The sequence below is a fragment of the Triplophysa rosa genome, linkage group LG4, assembly GCF_024868665.1.
Source record: "Triplophysa rosa linkage group LG4, Trosa_1v2, whole genome shotgun sequence".
In the NCBI taxonomy this organism is placed as follows: domain Eukaryota; kingdom Metazoa; phylum Chordata; class Actinopteri; order Cypriniformes; family Nemacheilidae; genus Triplophysa; species Triplophysa rosa.
Window position 1 is genome coordinate 6,182,280 of NC_079893.1, and position 22,017 is coordinate 6,204,296.

Consider the following 22,017-nt stretch of genomic DNA (forward strand, 5'->3'; position numbering starts at 1 on the left):
CCCCCAAAAAACATATAGGCCAACATGTATAAAAATAATCATTTTCACATCCACATGAACAATCCACCGATGGGAGGAGTAATAGATGACATGCATCCTGCACTCTGTAAAAAAAATCTGTAAAAAATAGGGCACAATATACTGTATTAATATGAAGGAATTTTCTGTATTCATTTTTACAGTTGTTTTGCCTGTATTTTACATTTTGCACTGCATTAAATTGCATTTTATCATTAACGGAAATGTCTGTAAAATAAAGGAAAATGTCGGCTACTGGTAATTTTCTGCCAGTGCTTTATCTGTTTTTTTACGGGATTTTTTTTACAGTGTGATTTTAGTCTTATTTTGCTTTCATGATAGCACTGTTACTGTTTTTGTGTCGTAATGCATGTAAATGATCATCTATGCAGTCTGCATGGACTCATTGTAAAGCGGACATATGGCACAGGTTTGGAGCCTGAATGAGGCTGTTGTCACGCTCTACTTCATCGGTCAAATAACACCATGCTGCAAAGTCAGAGCAATGTCAAAGGGCCCTAAAATAGCTGCTCTGCTCATACGAGCAGCGTCACAGTAACATTAAGGATTTTTATTAATAACAACAACAGCCGCTGACTCTGGCAAATGAAAAATGTCAATACAGCTTGACATTTACATTAGCATGAGAGTGGCCACCGCAGAACATTACTGAGACACCCGGATATTTCACAGTCGTGGTCACGACTCGTGCTGCAAATAAAAGCCTGGCAGATAATGGGGATGGTTTGTGATTGGTTAATGGAGGATGGGGCTTTTTACCTCATGTGGTTTAAAAGTAAACTAAGGAACAAAAATTCAGTCCTATGGGAGATGCATGACAAAAGCTTTATTTTTAGGAAGACTCGAGCAGTGAACTAGATCTATCCTGCATAAACAAAAAACGTGACGCCATAAATAGGACAGTACAGTACAGTGGGAACAAAGTCACAAGTTACATCTCTTTAAAGGAGCAATGTGGAGATTTTAGCGGCATCTAGTGGTGAGGTTGCAAATAGCAATCAACGGCTCACTCGAACCTCCCTTTCGAAGCACTACGGTGGCTGACACAGAACTAAGATGTCGTGGCGTTTTCACTTCTTTGCCGAATTCCACGCGAGGGGACCCGTGGTGTATGTACATAGAAATAGCTCATTCTAAGGTAATAAAAACATAACGCTTCATTATGTAAGGTCTTTATACACCTCTGAAGACGAAGTTATGTATATTATATTGCATTTCTGTCAATAGATTCTCAAAAAAACTACACGCTGGACCTTTAATGTAGTTGTTTATCCAACCCAACAATGAGATTACACAGAGAGCAAATGGAGACTTGTCTCATATTGTGATTATAATTGCATAAAATGAGAGATATCAATATGAAATCTAGCATTTCACATCAAATTTCTCCAAAACCAAATTGCCATTCACATTCACGACATGGATTGTTTGTCAACAATGATCTTATTTGTGTCTATTTATTCTCCTAAAGAAATTGATTATGTTTGTCTTTTGTGGATTTAATCTCTCTGATTATTTGTGCCCTAAAGCTTCTCCTAAAGAACAATACAACCTTTACATACAGGTCAAAGTGGATATTATATAGTCCAGCAGGGGGCATTCATGCTATAGTTGTGATCATCCTACTTTTGGTGGTGTTTTGTATTCTTAAAAAAGATGCAACAAAAGGTTGTTTGCAGCAATGCCATACCATTTTTGGTTCCCTATAAGAAACATTTAGGAAAGGGAAGCAACTTTTGTCCATGTGAGCTTTGGTCAAGTTTAAGCCAAACAACAGCTGTATTCACTTCTGTCGTGTGGACACAAAACCAATTCAAGTCAATAGGTACCGCTGTTGTTCACTTTTCAAAATATCTTCTTTTGTGTTCTGCAAGAAGAAAGTTATGCCGACTTGATATGACAAGAGTGAGTAAACAGAATTTTCATTTTTGGGTGAACTATCACTTTAAAAATGCTTAAATTAATAAAGAAAGTAACAAAATAATAAATTCATATTGAAAGAATAAATGCATACTGCCTCCAATAGACACTTCAGTGAACAATAATGAATAAAGTACATAATTCTGTACACTAGTTAATTCATAAATAGTGTTTACAAATTAGCTTAATGCAATTTTGCATGCTTAAAGAGATACGGTTATTGTTCAGTCATCATTTATCCCTCCTCATGTCCTTCAAAACCTCTAGTACTTTCTTCTGTGGAACACAGTAAGAGATATTTTGAGAAATGTCTTAGTGGTTTTGTGTCCATACGATGGAAGTCAAGAGCGTCGAATGTTGTTCGGTTACCAACATTCTTAAAATGTGTGCAAAATCATACAGATTTGGAATGAGGGCGAGTGAATGAAGAATTTTCCTCTTTATGTAAACTAATCCATTTAACACAGCTTCATTTCTGCAAACTGCAATTATTTTTAGATTTTCGAATCATATAAATCTGATTTAAGCATTCTTGATAGAGCCTATCAGGAGGCATTCAGTAATTATAAAGGAGTGAAGTGAGGTAAGGAGTCAGGGGAGATAAACAATTATATCACACACTTGTGCAGCAATTAGAGGCAGACTATCAACAGCACCTGTAAACAACAGTCCATCTCCCGAGATGAAGTTAGAATGCTTGACTGCCTTGTGTTACGAGACCTTAGTACTATTAAACAGTTTTCAGAAAATAATAGGCTACAGCACAAAGCTAAATGTCATATTGTTGTTTTATGATGACACTGGCAGCCTAAATATACTTGTAATAAGTCTAAAACAAATATTTTTGTTACTGCTTTGAAACATTTTCAATTTCACCAGGCAGTTATTTAATGAGAAATTACAATGACGACCGTAGTGAAAAGTAATGCAGCGCTAATTATTGGATTAGCCTCATTTAGCAATTAGCATCGATTTTGGCATTCATTTCAAATCAAGCGTCTTTCCATAATGTACTTATGTTTTTATTCAATCTAATTGTGCAAATGTTCCCTAGTTCTCTTCTCGTATTAAATTCGTATGACTTAATTACGATTACAGAAAGATTAGATCAGAGCTCTGCAGCACTTGCTTGAAGTCTGGACATCAGAAGACAAGACGTAATCTTATTGATGTCTGGCACGTTTTTACCACTGGGACCAAGAAAGAGCATTAGCGGGTAAACCCAGATTACGACTTCTGTTTAACAGCCTGCCTACACCAAGAAGATCGAAGGGATTGGTTGGGATTTGATCTTTCTGTGGCAAGGCAGCAGTGTGTGATGTTTTCTACGGAGAAATGCTTAGATGGTTTACTGCACACGCCATTTAGACGTATACTTTAGGGGTGGAGTAGGCTACTGTAGAAAGCTTGTGTTATAGGAATTTGCAAATTAGCATATCATAATCACAAACTTGGCTCAAAATTTAACACATGCAACTAACTGGTTTACAGTAGCTGTGTGTACACAATGCAGAATGTCTGGGAACGAACAGCGACCACTCTGAACTGAAATCAAATAAATAGGCAAGACACCATGTTGATCATTTAATAAAAACAAAGTCTAAAATATCTTTAGACTTAACTTTTGGGTCCAAGAACGTACTGTAAAATAATCCTTCATTACAACTAAATCAAATGAGGATCATTATGGGAAATTTCGACAACAAAACTAAACCTTTTACGACTCATATTTTAGGTTATCCGAAAATACTGTATCTAATTTGAATTTTGATTCTTATTGATCTTAATAAAATTAGTTTCAAATTATGTTAGGAAAATAACTTTGTATATCTTTACACCGTATCTACACTGGACGCGGCGTACACTGAAAAAAAAAATCTATTGGATTTACTTAATTTTAATGTGTACATCGGTCCCACATGATCAGATTGTGTTGAACCAACTTAATTTCCCTTAATTAATTTTTGTGTGTCAGACCAACACATTTAATTTATATTACACTAGTTAAAACAATCATGTTGATTGAAAGTGTTATTTCTCATTAATGTAAAACAAATTAATTGTGTAATGTTGAAGTATCTTCATCAAGTCATAGGTACCAGATTTTCATTTGTAATTACAACTGAATTTCTTAATGCTAATATTATTATATTAAGTAACTCTCACACGATTTCTTATTGCTTTAAGTAAACTTTATCCAAATGTATTGTTACTCTGTGTAAACGTGTGAATACAAAAATCATTAAAATACATAGGGACTGACAAAAAAGGCAAATAGTTTTGTAATGAAGTCAGGTTGTATTGAATTGTAAAACTTCAGTTTTTAACAAACACTGTAAAGGCAGTATCAGTATACAGCACAGTATCTATCAGTACAGCATTGTAAAAGAAATATATATATATATATATATATATATATATACAAATCAACAAAAAACACAACTGCTGTCACAATAGAATACAAACAACAGAGTCAAATTGATCTCAAATGTGGAAACAGTTTTCACATTACAATATGCAACAGTCGAATGCATGTCAAATATGGATGAAGAAGAAGAACAACAACAACAACACGCATTTATAAATCTAGTACAGTTTCAACAATAGTAAACGCAACAGTCGAATGAATCTCAAAAAACATACTGCAAATACAAAGCACTAAAAACCATTACTGCTGTCACAATAGAATATAAACAACAGAGTCAAATTGATCTAAAATGTGGATTAAGAACAACAGGCATTAATAAATGTAGTACAGTCGTCCCAGTAGAATACAGACAACAGTCAAATTCATCTCAAATGTTAAGAACAAGCATTAATAAATCTAATAGTAACTGTCACAGGACAACAGAAATAGTCAATTGTGTTACCACAATAGTCACAGTGTAAATGGAAAAATGAAAACAATGCATATTCCTTCAAGAGAAATACTAAGTCACTAAAACACACGCACGCATGCACGCACACACACAAAAAAAAAGAGGCAAAGATGAAACAGTTCAACATAACAGAACAATCTTCATGTTTTTTTTAGCCTCTGACCCATTCACTGAAAGAGCCTGTTCTTTAAAGTCAGTACTTTATTTGAAAGTTTATCTCCATCCAGTTCCATGAAAATTTTTTGGATTACCTCAAAGGTATAGCGGAGGTCAACAGGATAGCTGAGGTTTAAGGCATACATCAGCCCAAACAGCATACCAACAGCTAATGACACATTGTCAAGGTATTGCAACACCTTGATGCCTTCAAGGACAACACCAACATCCTCTAGCTCGTCGCAAGCAGCATGTTTTAGAACATAAACTCCAATAGTGGTGTCTTTAATTGCTTTCAAGACACTGACTTCATCCATGTCCTGTACAAAACAGACAAATGTGAGTAAAAATTGAGTTAAGTAAAAAAATACATTTTAGGAAAAAACTGTTAAAGGGATAGTTTAGTCAAAAAATGAGTTGGGCGTATGACGTGGTATTTCTGTGCTTGATACACTCCCCCCAGTGTTCGTAGAGGTTTCGGAAAGTTTTTTTCGAACATGAAAATCCACTTCGTAACAACTTTTCTTAGTCCCTTATTAGACAGTCTTCCTGGAAAAGCACGCGGCATGCCCACGCATCAACCAAGGAGAGCGGGAGAAGGAGCATGTGCACAAGTCACTTTCACTTGTGTGCAGGAGAGAGAGAGCACTATGTTCGAAGTTCAGCTGTGTGTATCTGTTCACTGCATTTGGGTGATGAATGTTATATAAACGGTGGATATAACGCTGGATTTGGAGATCGTTTGAAACTGATAGATGGAGCGGCGTTCCCAGCACTAAAAGATTCTGGACATGAACTTCACACGGTAAGTGAAACTGATGTCTGCGTTTTCATGGCAATGGGTGCGCACGTGCTTAAGTTCTGCACCCCCACCACCCCGCACGCATCGTACGCTTTCGGAAATAATCGTACAGCTTTATCTGTCTTTTATAAATGTGATCAAACTAAAGACTCTACTAATATTTGAAGGGTGCGATACTATTCTGTAAGTACTCAAGATTAACATGAGATATGCAGAAACTGTCTGAGATACATCCACTTTAAAATATGTCAGTGCCATTGTTTTGTTTCAAGATGCACATCAGTAATGTTTTTTTATATGGCATTTTAATAAAAGCAATTTAAACAGCCTAAATTAACTAAGGCATAGTCCTGGCTTAGGCTAAGCCTTGTTTATGAAACCGGGCCTATAATTACTAATCAATGAATCATTTTCTCAAGTGACCAGGTAAGAGAATCTCGAAACTAAAACAAGATATCAAAAAACAAAACACTGAACATACCAAATATTCTTGAACAAGGCTTTCTGGCTCTTCTCCCATGTAGATACAAAGTCCTTTGACAACACACTCTCTTCCAGCATCAACATCATCACACTGCAAGGAAATTTTGCTTTATTAGAATGTAAATTAAGACACTGTGCTTTAAATTAAACTTGAATAATAGTGTACAGTGACACTGATATTTTTTAGCAAATATAACAGTCCTATAGTGGCACAAGTAAATACACTATAGGGAAGCTTGCTTCTGAAAAGGTTTGACTAGTCATTTCTGTGACTACAAATCTTAAAGGGACAGGTCACGAAGAAACGTTAAGAAACGCTTAAACTGTAGAAGAAAAAAGGCTGTTTATGATACAGTGACTGCGCATGGGTTGTTATTAGAGGTGCTCCGATTGATCGGTTGCCGATTACAATCGGCCGATAATCACTTTGGGAAGTATGATCGGCAGTCTCTATAAAGGCCGATCCAGAAAAGCCGATCAGATGACGCAAAATGCACGAGACCTTTTTTTTACACGCTACAAAAATGGCTTCACCGGTCTGACAATTCTACAAGGTGTGTGAAAGACAATACATTAGCAATCTGCAACGTGTGTACAAAGCAAATTCCACGACGCGGGAAGCACCCAAAAAATTTTCAACTGCGAGTAGTTTTCAATGTTAGCTATAGCACTAAGAGAGAGTGGGACAGTTCAGCAGCTCAAGCACCACTCAGCTGCAGAGATCGCGTTAACCGGAAATTCTCTGTGATTTTTTTTATCAGTGATGGAAAAATCTGAAGGCAATCCGTAATTTTGACAGATTACAATAAAGGTGATTTGTAATTCCCCGTTTTATCATTACGTGTCACGTGTCATCAGAATGTGATCGTGAATGGACTGAACGTGATTGTGAGCGACAGGAGGTAGGCTATTGCAAAGGGACGTATGTTTCCTATTCATTAGCTTACTCTCTAATGCCTGCTTGGTCAGTTTTGCTAAACACGCATGTGGTCAGCAGAGCCTCGCGGTGCATATGCATCCGTTACTCCCCGCGTCCCGTGCACGCATACACACAGGCACGCAGTGGTGCCTTCTTTACAGTTTTTACCTCATAAAATAGCGTCTTTTGATAAATAATAGCTTTCAGTGAGAGGAAAAATGTCTCCCTGCGTTTTCTCTGTTCAGTAAGCGGCAGAAACAGCATATATATGACAAAACCACAGCTTACTTGTGAGCAGTGTTGGGTGTAACTAGTTACTAAGTAATTAGTTACTGTAATTTAATTACTTTTCCCTTGAAAATGTAAAGTAAGGGATTACGCTTATTTTTTCTGTAATTTAATTACAGTTACTTTTGATGTAATTAAACTAAATACTTTGTGTAATATATGTGTGTGTAATAGTGGAATTGACATCAAAATTCAGAGTCTAACTTTAAAATCCGTGCTTTAATGTATAATTCTCACATTTGTAATACTTTGGTCAGTTAATAATACTACTTTATGTAGTTTAATATTATTTATTTGAATGAATTAAAAGAGCCCTTTCATGCCTATCCTTGAATCGCTTAACTAATCAAGGTTGATATAGGATATAGAAAGTAATTAGTAATAAGTAACTAAATACTTTTTGGAGAGAGTAATTTGTACAGTAATCTAATAACACTATTGAATATGTAATTAGTAACTAGTAATGAATTACTTTTTGAGAGTAACTTACCCAACACTGCTTGTGAGTACAAAACACCTTTTACAGGCACCTGTCATTGTTACTAATTGGACATTTAAACAAACATTTTTCTGTAATTAGCGTATGACAACAGAAACATTAAATATATAAATCAAAAGTCTAAAATGAAAGTCTAGCGCAACCTCTGCTGAGCTGTCGGTAACAGAGACATTTCAAAAGCATCAACCTTACTGCAAGGACAGTAAGGAGCATAAAGAAATATCAGATAAAATAATGGAATACATTTTCTTTCATCATCAGCCACTATATATTGTGGAAGACGAAGATTTTCTGTGAAAATGTTCAATTGTCAATTCATGAAAATTTCTCTTCTCTTAATTTGAATTTTGAGTTTTATAAATAATGCTACTGAGAAAGCTTCAAATAGCTCCTGTAATCGGCGATCGGTATCGGTCGATACGGCTTTCAGTGATCGAGGATCAGCCCCAAAAATCCTGATCGGAGCACCCCTAGTTGTTATGCAAGAAAACTTAATGTCTATAACATGTTAAGTTTAGAGCGTTATATCAAAAAAATTATATCGTTATTGATGAAGGTGTAGAGTTGATGCATATTGTTATTTTATTGCCCAGTGCTACATAAGGCATTGTCATGTTGTAATAAAAAATTATCCTTCCAAAAGTATTGCTATAAAATAAGAAGCACACAATTCCTGACAATATCATTATATGCGGTCGCATTGAGATTTGTAGTCACGAAAATTACTTTAGTCAAACCTGTTCATTAGAATGAAGCGTCCCAATACTTTTGTCCATATAGTGTATATGAAAGGTTAAAATGGCCATAAAAAACCTTCATACTTCCTAAAAACATATCAATATCACTCACTTCAGCCATTTCAGCGATAATTGGTTGGAGTCTTTTTGCTAGCTGCCCTCCTCTCTGCTGGAAGAGCTTCATTAGGTTGTCGGAGTGGAGGTCCAGCTGAGACAGGAACTTCGACTGAAGCGGGACAGTGGTGATCCTCTTAAATTCAGCATTGATCTGAAAACAGATTATTAAACAAAATCAGGTCAAAACGGTTAACTTCAGGAAATATCATATCACACATGAGACCTAGAGAGAGTAGGAGGGAGATGAAACACACAAATAACATACAATAAGTCATATTAGCAGTTTGCAAGTGTAACAAAGGCATTCCATTGATCAGGAACAAATCAAATATAAAACCTTTTAACCTTACCTCACGGACTTCAAACAGTGCAGGCCACCTTGCCATGAAATTCGCCACCATTGGTGCATCACGAACAACTTCCTGCCTTCGATGGGCAAAAGTCTTTTCCATCTTGAGTTTCACAACCTGTCTGTTGTCCTTCTTCTTTACATCTAAAAGCAGGTCTTTCTGTATGGCCTCGAGACTCTCCTGCGTTTCTGATGACGAGTATGCTGGGCAAAAATTCACCTCCGCTCTTTTTGCCTTTTTGACTCCAAAGGCTGAGCTGCCCTTTCCAGGAGGTTTATGTTTTAAAGAGTTCACCACAACCTCTGGGCATCCCAGTTTTCTCAGCTGTGTGCGGTAGTTAGACAGTTTAAATTTTAAACTTACTTTCCATCCACCACAACCAGTGCTTGATCCCTTCTCGGTTAAACACGGATGTTTCTTGATAAGACTCTGGGCAACCTGTTCCATCTCCTTATCACAAACATAGACTTTATACCGCACAATTTCCTGTACTAAACCATCAAGGATGGCCGACTTCAACTTGGGATCTGGAGAAAGCACAGTGCCATTCTGAAGGTAAGCTAAGTGTGCCTGCTGAAGTTTGATTTCGGCATCGTAAGAGAATTTAGGCGCATGAAAAACAGCAGGCCAAGCTGACCGTGAGCTTGTAGACTCACTTGATGACAATGTATCTGTTCCACTTGACTGACTCAAGTAGTCACATACAGATGAAGGACTGAATATCTGGGGTTCTGTGACTGGACTGACAACAGTAATGATTTTAAGAGTACCTTTGTCTACTATTTCTGAAACTGAGGTAAGGTTAAGGTACTCATTTCCAAACATGAGATCCATAAATTGAAGCCTGAAATTGCCCTCAAGTCCACACTGTTTCTTTACTTCAACCATTAGGTCATCAATGGATGCAGGCAGTCCACTTCTTAGAGTCAACCTCTGAGAGCTGCCATCAGTCAAAATGATTTTAAGGATTACAGGAGTTGCCATCTTCAAAGCCGTTTAATCTGTAAAAACAAACAACAGTGATTAGATGTCAGACATCACACATTTACAAATTCAGAGGTAGAAGCATATTTTGCAAATTACTTTTTTTAGTGCAAATTAAAAACATTTACAGAAACAATACAAAACGTATCTACATTTCAGGCTGGTCTTTGAATTAGAGGTTATTTGGCTAAACTACCACATAGATGCATCAAAGATGTGAAGAAATCATCGACCAAGTAAGTTTTAATGACTATTCCAGAGTTTCTGCAGAGTAAATTACAAATACAATGAAAATATACAAAGCAAACTGCACATTTAAACCCATTGCACATGGAGTACGAAAGTTGCGTCCGATATTTCCACACGTTAAAAAATAAATACGACCTCACGTTGTGTCAATCCCATTTACACACTGACTCAGATATTTTCGTCCATCATAAATAAATTTGGACTGTGTTACATTTTCTGCATTTTTCGCATCCGTAGCAAGCATTTTGAGAGGCCTTTTTTAACAGTTCAGAGACACCATACAAACGAGCGCAAAATACTAAAAACGCATACGATAATTTCGAACTGTATGTGCAAAGACCTTTACTTTTCTACTGCACCTTTTATATCAATATGCCTTTTCAAAGTCACCATGTGAGCTGATCCAATTTTGTAGGCAACTAGTGGATAAGTATCAAGCAGCTGATCAGGTGCCACAAGAGTGAATGTTTTTGTGGGTGCTGGGGTGAGTTCAAATGCTCTGTAATGCTCTCTGTACCAACCACAGAGCTCTTTGACAATGTAGAAAACACTCTCGTGTACAATGCAAATTTGGTCAATTTCACTAAATTCAGGCAGACCACATGCTACTCTATGTGCCAGTATCATTCCCTTTCTATAGGTTATGCCCTTGGTTGTCACACACTGTGCAAGGTGAACTTCAGGTGTGTCAGGGAATTTTTGCCTGATGACATGTGCTATCTCCTCTTTCAATAAGTCTACTGGTAGACTGGAAACAGTTGAGACCTCTAGGTCAGATTTGCTTAGACATGGAGAACTCAAATGGTAAGCAATCATCATCTGATGCTTCGAAGCTAGTGATAGAGGTACATTCTTAAAGCAGCTTGTGTGTCTCATAACCTGCTTAAAAAAGCTATGCTTAGCTTCAAAGCTCAATGTCCACTGCCCAACAACTGGATCAAACTGCCTTATCATCTGGGGGTAGTGCTCCAAAAAATGATGTTTTGGTAGCAGTCTGGTGTCGGGGAACAACTCTTGGTACCTCTGCCTGTGCTCTATGATTTTACTTTCTAAGAAAGCCAATGAGTCATCAGTATGCATTGGAGCAACAACAAGCTCTGTAATGTCCTTCAGATCCATGAGTATGAGCCATGCAGGCTCATCTTCAGGTACATATGATCCGACCAAAAAAGGCAAGAACCGGAGCAAGCTCCAATTCTCATGAGCATTCCCCCCCACAGTTTTTGTACTGGAGAAACTGTGTGACACTACATGAGGTTTGTTTGTCCGATCAGCCCATTTGTAGGGAAAATTCACAATGGCATCGTTTAGGTCAGCTAATGTGAAAATCTTTTGAGATATAAGCACTTTTAGGCAAAGAGCTAGCTCGCTATGCCACACGACAAAAGACAATAGAACGCTTTAGAACCCATTTTAACTTTATTTGTGTACACTGGATGCGGCGCGGCGCGGTTTCGCCTCGTCCGGTGTATACACGGTGTTTGTTTTTGACTGGCAAGACTCCAAAGCATCCTTTCTCCTAATTTTAGCATGCTCTCAGTGACAGTCTGTTACTAGGACAGTCAGGTGGAGTGGGGAGGGGAGGGATAGTAGTTTGATGTGTCTGGCGCTCGCAGTCAAACACTGAAGTTTATCTCGAGCAGGCAGGGAAAGATGCGCTCTATCATAACACATTCAAATACTTTATGGTTTTGGTTTGACAGGAAACAGCTTCCGAGTTTCTTGCATTTAAGAACTAAAATAATGTGAACAGCTCTGACGCTGAAGGATTTCGCATCTGCTCTGCGCTGATGTAAAGAGGACAGATTTGGAGATTTACCTGCACCGGTAAGTTTCGCGAGATGCTTGACTCTAGGTAAAGTAGCACAAACTTATAAATAAATGTTCTTAGCCATACATGTTCAGCACCAATATTTTTCTTTTATTTGTGTGTTTAAATATATTTTATTTACTTCTTTCCTTTCCGGCCAGCATGTTTATTAATGTTTCATTTTACATTTACGCATTTGGCAAATGTATTAAATAATCCGTCAAAAGCTTTGATGTGTGAATCCGATGCGAGGTTAAGACTTCAAAGCACTGCATTAGTCAGCCTTGAATGTCAAAAGACGAATTTAAAATAAGCCTATGAATAAATAAACAAATAAATACAAAATTCACAGTTAATAAAATGGTTATTGAAATAAATAGTCACAACTGCTGTTTTGAAACGTTTGCGCGCGTCTCCGCATCTGAAAGTAAACGACTTGGAGGAGAGGCACCTCTGTTGGCATCTTCATGATACATCCATGCAAAACAATGCAAAGTCTTTAAATCGTAAATTTAAAGTTTAAATAGAACGTCTAGTTACAATAAGCAAACACTGCAAGATTTACTGTTGTCCTCACCTGACTAATGCGCAATCTCCTCCAGGCCTTGCAGGTGTTTTGTTTATCTGAGATGCACTGAGAGGTTCTATTGCACTAGATTAAATCACTCGCCTAATGCAATTCTTTATTGAAAGTTTAAAATAATGTGTTTAGTTACTTTTGTGGGTAGGCTATGGCCTAGCCCTAGATATTACAATTTATACATTTATTTTAAAATAAAATTACAAAGTAAATTCACTGTCCATTATGATAATATGCAATAGGCTTCCTAAAGTTATTCGGAAATATATCATTGTAAAGAAATGAATCGGTTTCTCCATGTTTAATATCTACATTTCTAACAAGGTAATGGTTGACAAAATAGGGAAAAATGGAAATTTCATCAGCTGACTAGCATTTGTTCCCGCACACACGAGTGCGCATGTCTAAGTAACGTTGATTTTATTTCAGAATTTTAATTGAGTCATTTGAGTCAGTAATGTACAAACAAAACATTATTAAAACTGAAAAGAAACATGACTTATATTTTTAGAAAGCAAACTAAATATTAATGTGTGCACTCAAAAAGTAACGTTCTGCTTGTTTACTGTCCGAATGTACTCAGTTCACAAAGGTACATCATATTTTTGGGTAACATTTACATGATAACCTGTCTCATTATTTGTGTAGGGGTGTATACTTGTAACAAAGACTAATTCCCCAGAATAGGTGTAATATAAGAATAGGAACAGACAGTACGAATAAGTATGCAACTGCTTTTGTCTTAAAACAGCTTATCCTGCTGGAGGACACTTCTGGTCTCACATATGTATTTATAGAGGATCTGTCTGGTAAGGATCTGACTTGTCTTTTATATCCATTCCTAAAACAGAACAATTTATTTGTATTCTTTCGGAAACAAAAATTGCAACCTTTCTCTAGAAACACATCCCTTTGCCTTATACTGTATAGGTTAAATAAGTCTTAGTGTTTTTGTTTGCTATCAACAGTCTCTCTGGATTCAATAGGTCTCACAAAATACATCTGTAAATGACAATATTTCCGACTTGGGGTACAGTTTGTAAATGATATAAAGTAATTAAATAGTAAAGAAATATACTGTATAACATAATTAATGTGCATAAAACCAGCTTTGGATGTAAAGTATTTGTTGTTTAATCGTGCATAAATGTGCATTGTGTTTGTCTTGCCCAAAGTCTCCAGATGTGATTTAATGTGGTGAACGGCACACTGCAGAACGGAAAATGCCTCAAATCTGCACAGAACAGTCATACCCGTCACAAAGATCTGCCTTTACTCCTGAGCCAGATGTTGAATGGATCCAGAGAGGAGATAGGTCAGCAGAGATCATCACAGAAAATGCCCTCTATAATCTTTTAGGCAGTTATTGTAAACTGTTATGTTTACTCACATTTATTCATCTTTTTTCCATTAAAGTGATCAGCAAGGCTATGGACTAATGGGCAGGTGATAATATTTTTAGATCTATTTTTATTTATTCTGTTAGAGATTGGTTCTGTAAAGGATTTTAAAAGGCCATTCTACCTTTTCAGGATATCGCAGTTCATTCTGAAGTTTGGCAGGACGTCCACAGAATGTCAAGTGTCTGAACGCAGTGCTGCGGTTAGGATAACGGCGAGGCCTGAAGACATCAGAGAACAGGAGGAAGCATGGTGGAGCGACATAGGACTGGACCAACTTCGTTACAGGAAGTAAGGAAAAAAATGCAACCAGAATCTGCAAATCTTCGAATGTTGATCAAACTTTTTTTTTGTTGATCACCTAAGATGCGTCTATATATTTTATGTGAGTCTTTTTGCCTTGCGGTCCTTGATCAAGCCACTTGTTTTCATATGAATGTCTGTATGATTTTCACAGTTCAAAGTGTTTGACAGCACAATTCAAGGCACAACATTAAAGGAATCTTGAAGAAAATAGTTGAAAATGCAAACCAATAGGGGCAAAAATAATAAATTCCTGCTAGCAACTCATGGGTTAAATCCCAAGGAAAAAAATTATGATTTAAAAAATGAATATCCATTGTAAAATAAATCTATTGTAAGTTTTGGTGAAAAGCATCTCCCAAAATGCATAAGTGTAGATCTCTTTAAAAGATCTTGTTAAAAGATCTTGTTTCATGCATTTTTCACCCAAAAATGCATGAAAATTCATCATCTTTCAATATTTATTCACCTTTATCTCATTCAGAACTCATGACTTTCTTTTTATTTGCAAAACACAAAAGAAAATATTTTGAAGAATGTTAATAACCAAACAACAGCAGTCCCCATTGACTTCCATTGTATAGACGTTAAATTCCATTGTATTTCTCAAAATATCTTCTTTTGTGTTCCACATAAAAAAAAAGAGTCATGTGCAGGTTTTGAACAATATGCGGGTGAAATAATGATGGCAGCATTTTTATATTTGGGGGAACTATCCCCACAATTGTTAAGAGAGTCATGAGATGTGGAGAGCAAACAGGTCTCTTGCTTTTCAGTTTCCTGGAAAAAGACTCCAGTAAACACATAAGAGTCAGTACAGACAGAATCGACTCCAAATATACTCTCCTGCTACACATAGGCCTACTAATAATAGATGGAGAGCGAAGCTCCAGTCTGATGCGGTGAGATTAAGTGTCTTTTTAAGCCATCAACAGAAGACAGGACTGTAGCGGCTGTAACATTATAATATTACATTAGGCAGTTGTGGCCTAATGGTTAGAGAGTCGGACTCATGACCAGAAGGTTGCCGGTTCGATTCCCAGGGCCGGCGGGTAACAACTGAGGTGCCCTTGGCACCTCAAGGCACCTTACCCCTACTTGCTCCCCGGGCGCTGCAGTGATAGCTGCCCACTGCTCCGGGGGTACGTGTGTGTTCACTACTCTCTGGATGGGTTAAATGCAGAGGTCACATTTCGTTGCCTTGTACATGTGCAATGACATTTGCAATAAATTGAATCCAAATCTAAATCTAAAATAATCATCTGTTGTCTGTCTTCTCACGGTCTCACAGTCATGAGATTTAAAGGGGTCATATGACAGGGCTAAAACGAATATTATCATTTGTTTTAGATGTAATGCAATGTGTATACACGATTTAAGGTTCAAAAACGCTGTATTTTCCACATACCGTGCATGTTTGTATCTCCTCTTTGCTCCGCCTCTCTGAAACGCACAGATTTTTTACAAACCTCATCGCTCTGAAAAGCGAGGTGTGCTATGATTGGCCAGTTAACCAGTGCGTAGTGATTGGTCGAATACTGCAAGCATGTGACGGAAATGTAACGCCTCTTACCATATTTGGAACATCAGGTTCCAGAGCAATTGTACTGACAGGTACGCCCACCTTACTTGCGTATACATTTGGGTGGTCTTAGTCAACTCATACCACGAACTGACGTAGATTTGTGGGGGTGTGGTTACACGAGGCATTTCAGGCAGGTCTGGGTGAGCATTCGCTTTTAGATAGAATGCATCTTTTGTTCCCACACTTTCATTTTTGCAATTTTACATGTCTAACACATGCATTGGCAACTTATAACACAACAAAGACACAGAAAAACACGTATTCGCGCCATATGACCCCTTTGAACCACAACCCTCACTGGTGATATACTGTAGTAAAACCATGAAATCGAGCAATAATCTATAAGATAATGAATGTCCTCAAATATTCATCACAAAAAAACACAAATTATCCACAAAGTAATATAGTATATCTGTATAACTGTAGGTGCTATTGTAAATATGTTTTTGTCACATTAATATACTGTAGAATTTAATTAATATAAGTTTATCAGCATTTTATACATTTTTAAAACAGTTTAGTATTTTACAGCTTAGTATTTTAATTCAAATCACATTACAAGGATAAAACTATTAATGATACTTTTCTATTCACAGCTTCAACAACAATGCTGGTCATTGGCCACTTGCAACACTCAATATGAACAACTGCAACAATACAGACGAGTATGTTTGAGCAAGCTCTTTAAAGAATATCTAGAGTTATTATAAAACGTGTATACTGATCTAATATCTATTGTAACACAGCAAAAAGGATGACAGGGAGATAAAGAAAGACGATAAGAAAGAAGAGCCGAAAAAGGACGAGAAGAAAGATGAACCAAAGAAAGACGAGAAGAAAGATGACAAGAAAGATGATAAAAAGGATGATAAAAAGAAGGAAGAGGAGAAACCGTGAGTAATTCTGCACAGATAAATTCAAGTATTTCTTTTAAAAGATACACCTGTTTATAAATAAACTTAATCGCGATGAGTCGCATCCAGAATAAAAAATTGCGTAAACACAAAAACATACACATACATGTATATGTATATTTAGATGTAGCCTATTATTAACATTTACCAGTATTTTAAATTATATATCAACATTTATTATTTTTTATATTTTTCTTAAATACAGTATATACATGTGTTTATAAATACCAAATTAAAATGCACAGTATAATGTAAACACAAACTTTTATTCTGGATGCGATTCATCGCGATTAATCATTTGACAGCCCTAAAATAAACATATTTTTGTAATGTATGTGCATTTTCTTTTAGAAAAGAAGTGTGGATAATGGATCCTGCCACAGATCTGTACTATCACTGGTTGACCATTGTAGCAGTACCTGCATTTTACAACCTAATGATGCTTGTTACCAGGTAATTATGTATATTAATTGTAATGGTTTCAAGAAATAGTCTAACAAAATATAATTACTTCATACATAATAATACAATGTAACAATATGCTACATATACGCATGTATTTTTATATGCAAATGTTTCACTCATATTAAATGTTAATTCAGTGCTACATGGGACCCATCTCTTTGTATCTTGTATTTATGAATTCATGTATATTCATGTGGATATTAGCTAAATATTTACACAATGTTTTTGCAAAATAGATCCTGTTTTAATGAGCTGCAGGATGACTTCACCATTTTATGGATTGTGCTGGATTATAGCTCAGATGTCATCTACTACCTTGATACATTTGTCAGATCAAGGACAGGTAAAAATCTTTTTATGATTAGTAACTGGCGTTTATCTATAACATGAACTTAAAGGGACAGTTCACCCAAAAATGAAAATTCTGTCATTATTTACTCACCCTCTTCTCAACCTATATGACTTTCTTTCTTCCGCGAACACAAAAGAAGATATTTTGCAGAATGTTGGTAACCGAACAACGGCGGGACCCGTTTACTTCTATTGTATGGACAGTCAATGGGTAGCGCCGTTGATCGGTCACCAAGAATTTTCACAAAATCTTCTTTGGTGTTTTGCAGAGTCATACAGGTTTGAAATGACAAGAGGGCGAGTAAATGATGACAGAATTTTCATTTTTGGATGAACTATCCCTTTTTGTTATCAGTTACAAAAATGTAATATAATTTATAACGTACATATTTGCTAAATAGGACATAAATTGAATATAAATCGTCTTCCCAGGTTTCCTGGAACAAGGTTTACTTGTAAAAGATTCTAAGAAGCTGAGGGAACATTACAAAAAGTCACCACAATTCAGGTTCGATATGATATCCATGATACCGACAGACTTATTAATGCTCAAAGTGGGCTACAACAATCCCGAACTGAGATTCAATCGACTTTTCAAGATGGCTCGTCTCTTTGAGTACTTCGACCGCACCGAAACCAGAACCAACTTTCCGAACATCTTCCGGATCAGCAACCTCGTTCTCTACATCCTCATCATCATCCACTGGAACGGCTGCATCTTCTTCGCCATCTCAAAAACCATCGGCTTCGGATCAGACACTTGGGTGTACCCCAACATCAGTGACCCGGACTTCGGCCGTCTTTCCAGAAAGTACATCTACTGTCTGTATTGGTCCACCCTCACCCTCACGACCATCGGAGAGACTCCGCCTCCGGTCCGAGATGTTGAGTACTTATTTGTCGTTGCTGATTTTCTCATCGGCGTGCTTATTTTCGCCACCATCGTCGGTAACGTCGGCGCCATGATTTCTAACATGAACGCCTCCCGTGCTGAATTCCAGGCGAAGATCGACTCCATCAAGCAGTACATGCAGTTCCGTAAGGTCACCAAAGATCTGGAGGCCCGTGTTGTGAAGTGGTTCGACTACCTTTGGACGGAGCAAAAGACTTGCGATGAAAAGGAAGTACTTAAGAACCTCCCAGACAAGCTGAAAGCAGAGATTGCCATCAACGTCCATCTTGAAACTCTCAGGAAGGTGCGTATCTTTCAGGATTGTGAGGCGGGTCTTCTCGTTGAGCTTGTCCTTAAGCTCCAGCCTCAGGTATTCAGTCCCGGAGACTACATCTGCAAAAAGGGCGACATTGGACGGGAGATGTACATTATCAAAGAAGGCAAGCTAGCCGTGGTGGCCGACGATGGCGTCACGCAATTCGTGGTCCTCAGCGACGGCGCTTACTTTGGCGAGATCAGCATCCTGGGCATCAAAGGCAGCAAAGCGGGAAACCGCAGAACTGCTAACATACGAAGCGTGGGATATTCTGACCTGTTCGCGCTCTCAAAAGACGACCTGATGGAGGCGCTGACCGAGTACCCGGAGGCCAAAAAGGCTTTGGAAGAGAAAGGCAGGGCTATTCTGATGAAAGATAATCTCATCGACGAGGCCGCGGCCAACGCTGGTGCCGACCCCAAAGACCTGGAGGAAAAAGTGAGCACGCTGGAGACAAATCTAGAGGTGATGCAGACCAAATTTTCTCGTCTTATGGTAGATTGGACATCCAACCAAAACAAGATCAAACAGCTGATCGCCAACATGGAGGCCAGAGTGAAGACTCTTAGAGAAGAGGATTTGTCAGAGGTCATGGAGGATAAGAAGGACAAATAGTTCGGTGCAGATATTGATTTATTCACAGGACTTCTCACGATGACGCCAGCATACCTTTACCCATATTTTGGAATCCATTGTTATTTTTGAGAAACTGCCTGTCCGAGAAGTGCACGTCCAGCAACACGGACTATTTATAGATCAGAGATTTGGCGGTTCACCAGACTAAAGCTAATTTGTGATGGCAGGTAAACACGTTTCAGTCTCGCTAATGCATGGCCTTTAGAAGTGATCTGGAACAAAAATGCACAAGAAAGCCGTCTTCTGTTCTTGATGCTGCAGAATGAAGTATGGCAGTGTCTGTCAGGTAGAATAACCAATAAAATAGTGGAAACTGAATTTTTAGGGGACAATTGTGCAGTTATAGTCTCTGTGAGATGTCCTGCTGCAGGTTTTTAAGCATAACTGGTTAAAATGTCCCTCGGTTTTTGCATTTTTAGATAATTGACTTGAAAGAAGCTTACTTGTATTAAAATATAAAGGATGTATAGTATTTTTCTCTTTCATATTGTTTAAGTTTAATTGTTTTCAAACTTCCTCTGAGCCTTTTGGTGTTAAATACGAACATTTAGCTTTTATGAAGCAAAAATAAACATACAAGCACATTCAAAGAATTCCTAAATATGGTTATTGTGTGCATTTTATCAAATACATTTCTTTAGAAATAATTATATTTTGTATCTTAATACTTTTCTCTATGAGAAAATTCTCCAAATCAGTTCTTATTATGGTAAACGCCCAAAAACATTTTAGTACTATGCTACAATTAGAAATTACAATTTAGAAAACGATAGTCCCATCATATAATTGATGACAAAAATCTGTATAAATATGTAAAACTAGCCATGATAAAAGTTATAGCTCAAGTTTGTTCCTGAACAAGAAAAGAATATATTTGCTGTAACCTTGCTAACAATATAAAACAGAAGATAACTATAAATGGATGAAGAAGACCCACATCAATAATTTAGATTGCGTTTTGCAAATACCGTTTTTAATGTATTTGACATTTGGAGATAAAAGCGTAATCTCTAGAGCGTAACACACACACACATAGAGATTTATCATACTGTGCCTGATCCTGTTCAGACTTGCCCTTAATGTGCCAAAACATCTGTTGGTTGTCTATGGGGAAAGGTGGTCCAGCAATTATTTAACAGGATAGTTAAGGACAGGGACCAGCAATGCAAACGTTGCAGTTTCAAACCCAAAGAGAATCGCACAAAGTCACTGAAGAATGGCTCTACTTTTTATGACTGCATATTTCAAAATACGTTTTCATGCTTTAAATCTGAGATTTTTGCTATTATGTTTTATAGCTTTAAAGTGATTGTTCATCCAAAAATGAAAATGATGTCATCATTTACTCACCCTCATGTAATTTCATACCTGTATAAATGACTTTGTTCTGATGAACACAGAGAAAGATATTTGGAAGAATGTTCGAAATGCTCAGTTCCGGGACATCATTGACTACCATAGGAAGAATTCAATGGTAGTCAAAGGTCCCTGAGAACTCTTTGTTTTCCTAAATTCTTCAAAATATCTCATTATGTGTTCAACAGAACAAATAAATACAATATTTTTTCCTACTATGGTAGTGGATGATGTCCCAGAACTGAAAATTGCTAACATTCTTCCAAATATCTTTCTCTGTGTTCACCGGAACAAATTCATTTATACAGGTTTGAAACAAAGTGAGTAAATAATGACATATTTTTCCATTTTGGATGAACTACTGTAGAACATTTTATACCCTAAAAGAATCCTTTATATGTATAAATTTATTCTTCCATTATGTATTTGAATTATTCTATGCAATGTATTTTTCTGGGGCTGCACGTATGGAGAATGGGAGATGACAGCTTACTCACATGGGAGAGATGGTCTGTGGCTCACATGTTTATTGTTTCAAATCAAATCAGGCTGTGAAAGAAGAGGCCTCTTGTTCCGACATGTGTTTATAACCAAATTAGGCTGTAAGAGAATAGACCCCTTCTTCCTACGGTAATTAATAATAGTGGCATGTGCCTTAAGGCTGGAATAGACTTTTAAAATCTGAACAGATTTTTTAAAAACTAGACGTCATACACTTGCAGACTTTTTGAACGTTTGCATAGAAAACAATACATGATAAACTCTGCAGACTGGCGCAGACTTTCTGCAACAAGTCCAGACTGAAAATCTGGGCAAAAATCTGAGCAAAAGTCTTGTAGTGTATTCCTTCCATTGGTCTGCAGAGCAACTCGGCTTTGTATATTTGATATTAAAGTCTATCTTTTGGCAATGGAACCCACAATTTTGAGAGTGATTCTTCAGAGCATTAGAAATAATCACAACACAATCCCTTTAAGAGATAAAAGT

The 22,017-nt window shown here is 37.1% G+C and overlaps 2 protein-coding genes across 2 annotated transcripts; one reads left to right on the plus strand and one right to left on the minus strand.

Annotated features, from left to right (window-relative positions):
- Positions 1 to 2,190: 2,190 nt before the first annotated feature.
- On the minus strand, positions 2,191 to 10,173 carry LOC130552537 (uncharacterized). Its single transcript, XM_057330879.1, has 5 exons — positions 9,190 to 10,173; positions 8,835 to 8,990; positions 6,278 to 6,370; positions 5,090 to 5,314; positions 2,191 to 2,235 (listed from the first exon to the last, which is right to left on the minus strand). Exons 1-5 carry the CDS (start codon positions 10,171 to 10,173, stop codon positions 2,191 to 2,193), a joined length of 1,503 nt encoding a protein of 500 aa, XP_057186862.1.
- Positions 10,174 to 12,070: 1,897 nt separating this feature from the next.
- On the plus strand, positions 12,071 to 20,123 carry LOC130553701 (cyclic nucleotide-gated channel cone photoreceptor subunit alpha). The gene is made up of 10 exons (XM_057332829.1): positions 12,071 to 12,249; positions 13,564 to 13,621; positions 13,988 to 14,127; positions 14,229 to 14,258; positions 14,345 to 14,503; positions 16,697 to 16,765; positions 16,847 to 16,993; positions 17,366 to 17,467; positions 17,716 to 17,822; positions 18,263 to 20,123. The coding sequence occupies exons 3-10, from the start codon at positions 14,036 to 14,038 to the stop codon at positions 19,651 to 19,653; spliced, it is 2,097 nt and encodes a 698-aa protein (XP_057188812.1). The 5' UTR covers positions 12,071 to 12,249; positions 13,564 to 13,621; positions 13,988 to 14,035; the 3' UTR covers positions 19,654 to 20,123.
- Positions 20,124 to 22,017: the final 1,894 nt, after the last annotated feature.

Bases quoted from the DNA above. Each gene is read 5' to 3' on its own strand.
- LOC130552537 (XM_057330879.1), bottom strand. From the start codon at position 10,173: ATGGCAACTCCTGTAATCCTTAAAATCATTTTGACTGATGGCAGCTCT. The intron at 8,991-9,189 runs GTAAGGTTAAAA...ATCTGTTTTCAG, and splicing joins CACTGTTTGAAGTCCGTGAG to ATCAATGCTGAATTTAAGAG. The intron at 2,236-5,089 runs GTAATCCAAAAA...TGTGTTCCACAG, and splicing joins ACCTCCGCTATACCTTTGAG to AAGAAAGTACTAGAGGTTTT.
- LOC130553701 (XM_057332829.1), top strand. From the start codon at position 14,036: ATGCCTCAAATCTGCACAGAACAGTCATACCCGTCACAAAGATCTGCC. The intron at 16,766-16,846 runs GTATGTTTGAGC...ATTGTAACACAG, and splicing joins AACTGCAACAATACAGACGA to CAAAAAGGATGACAGGGAGA. The intron at 17,823-18,262 runs GTAAAAATCTTT...TCGTCTTCCCAG, and splicing joins ATTTGTCAGATCAAGGACAG to GTTTCCTGGAACAAGGTTTA.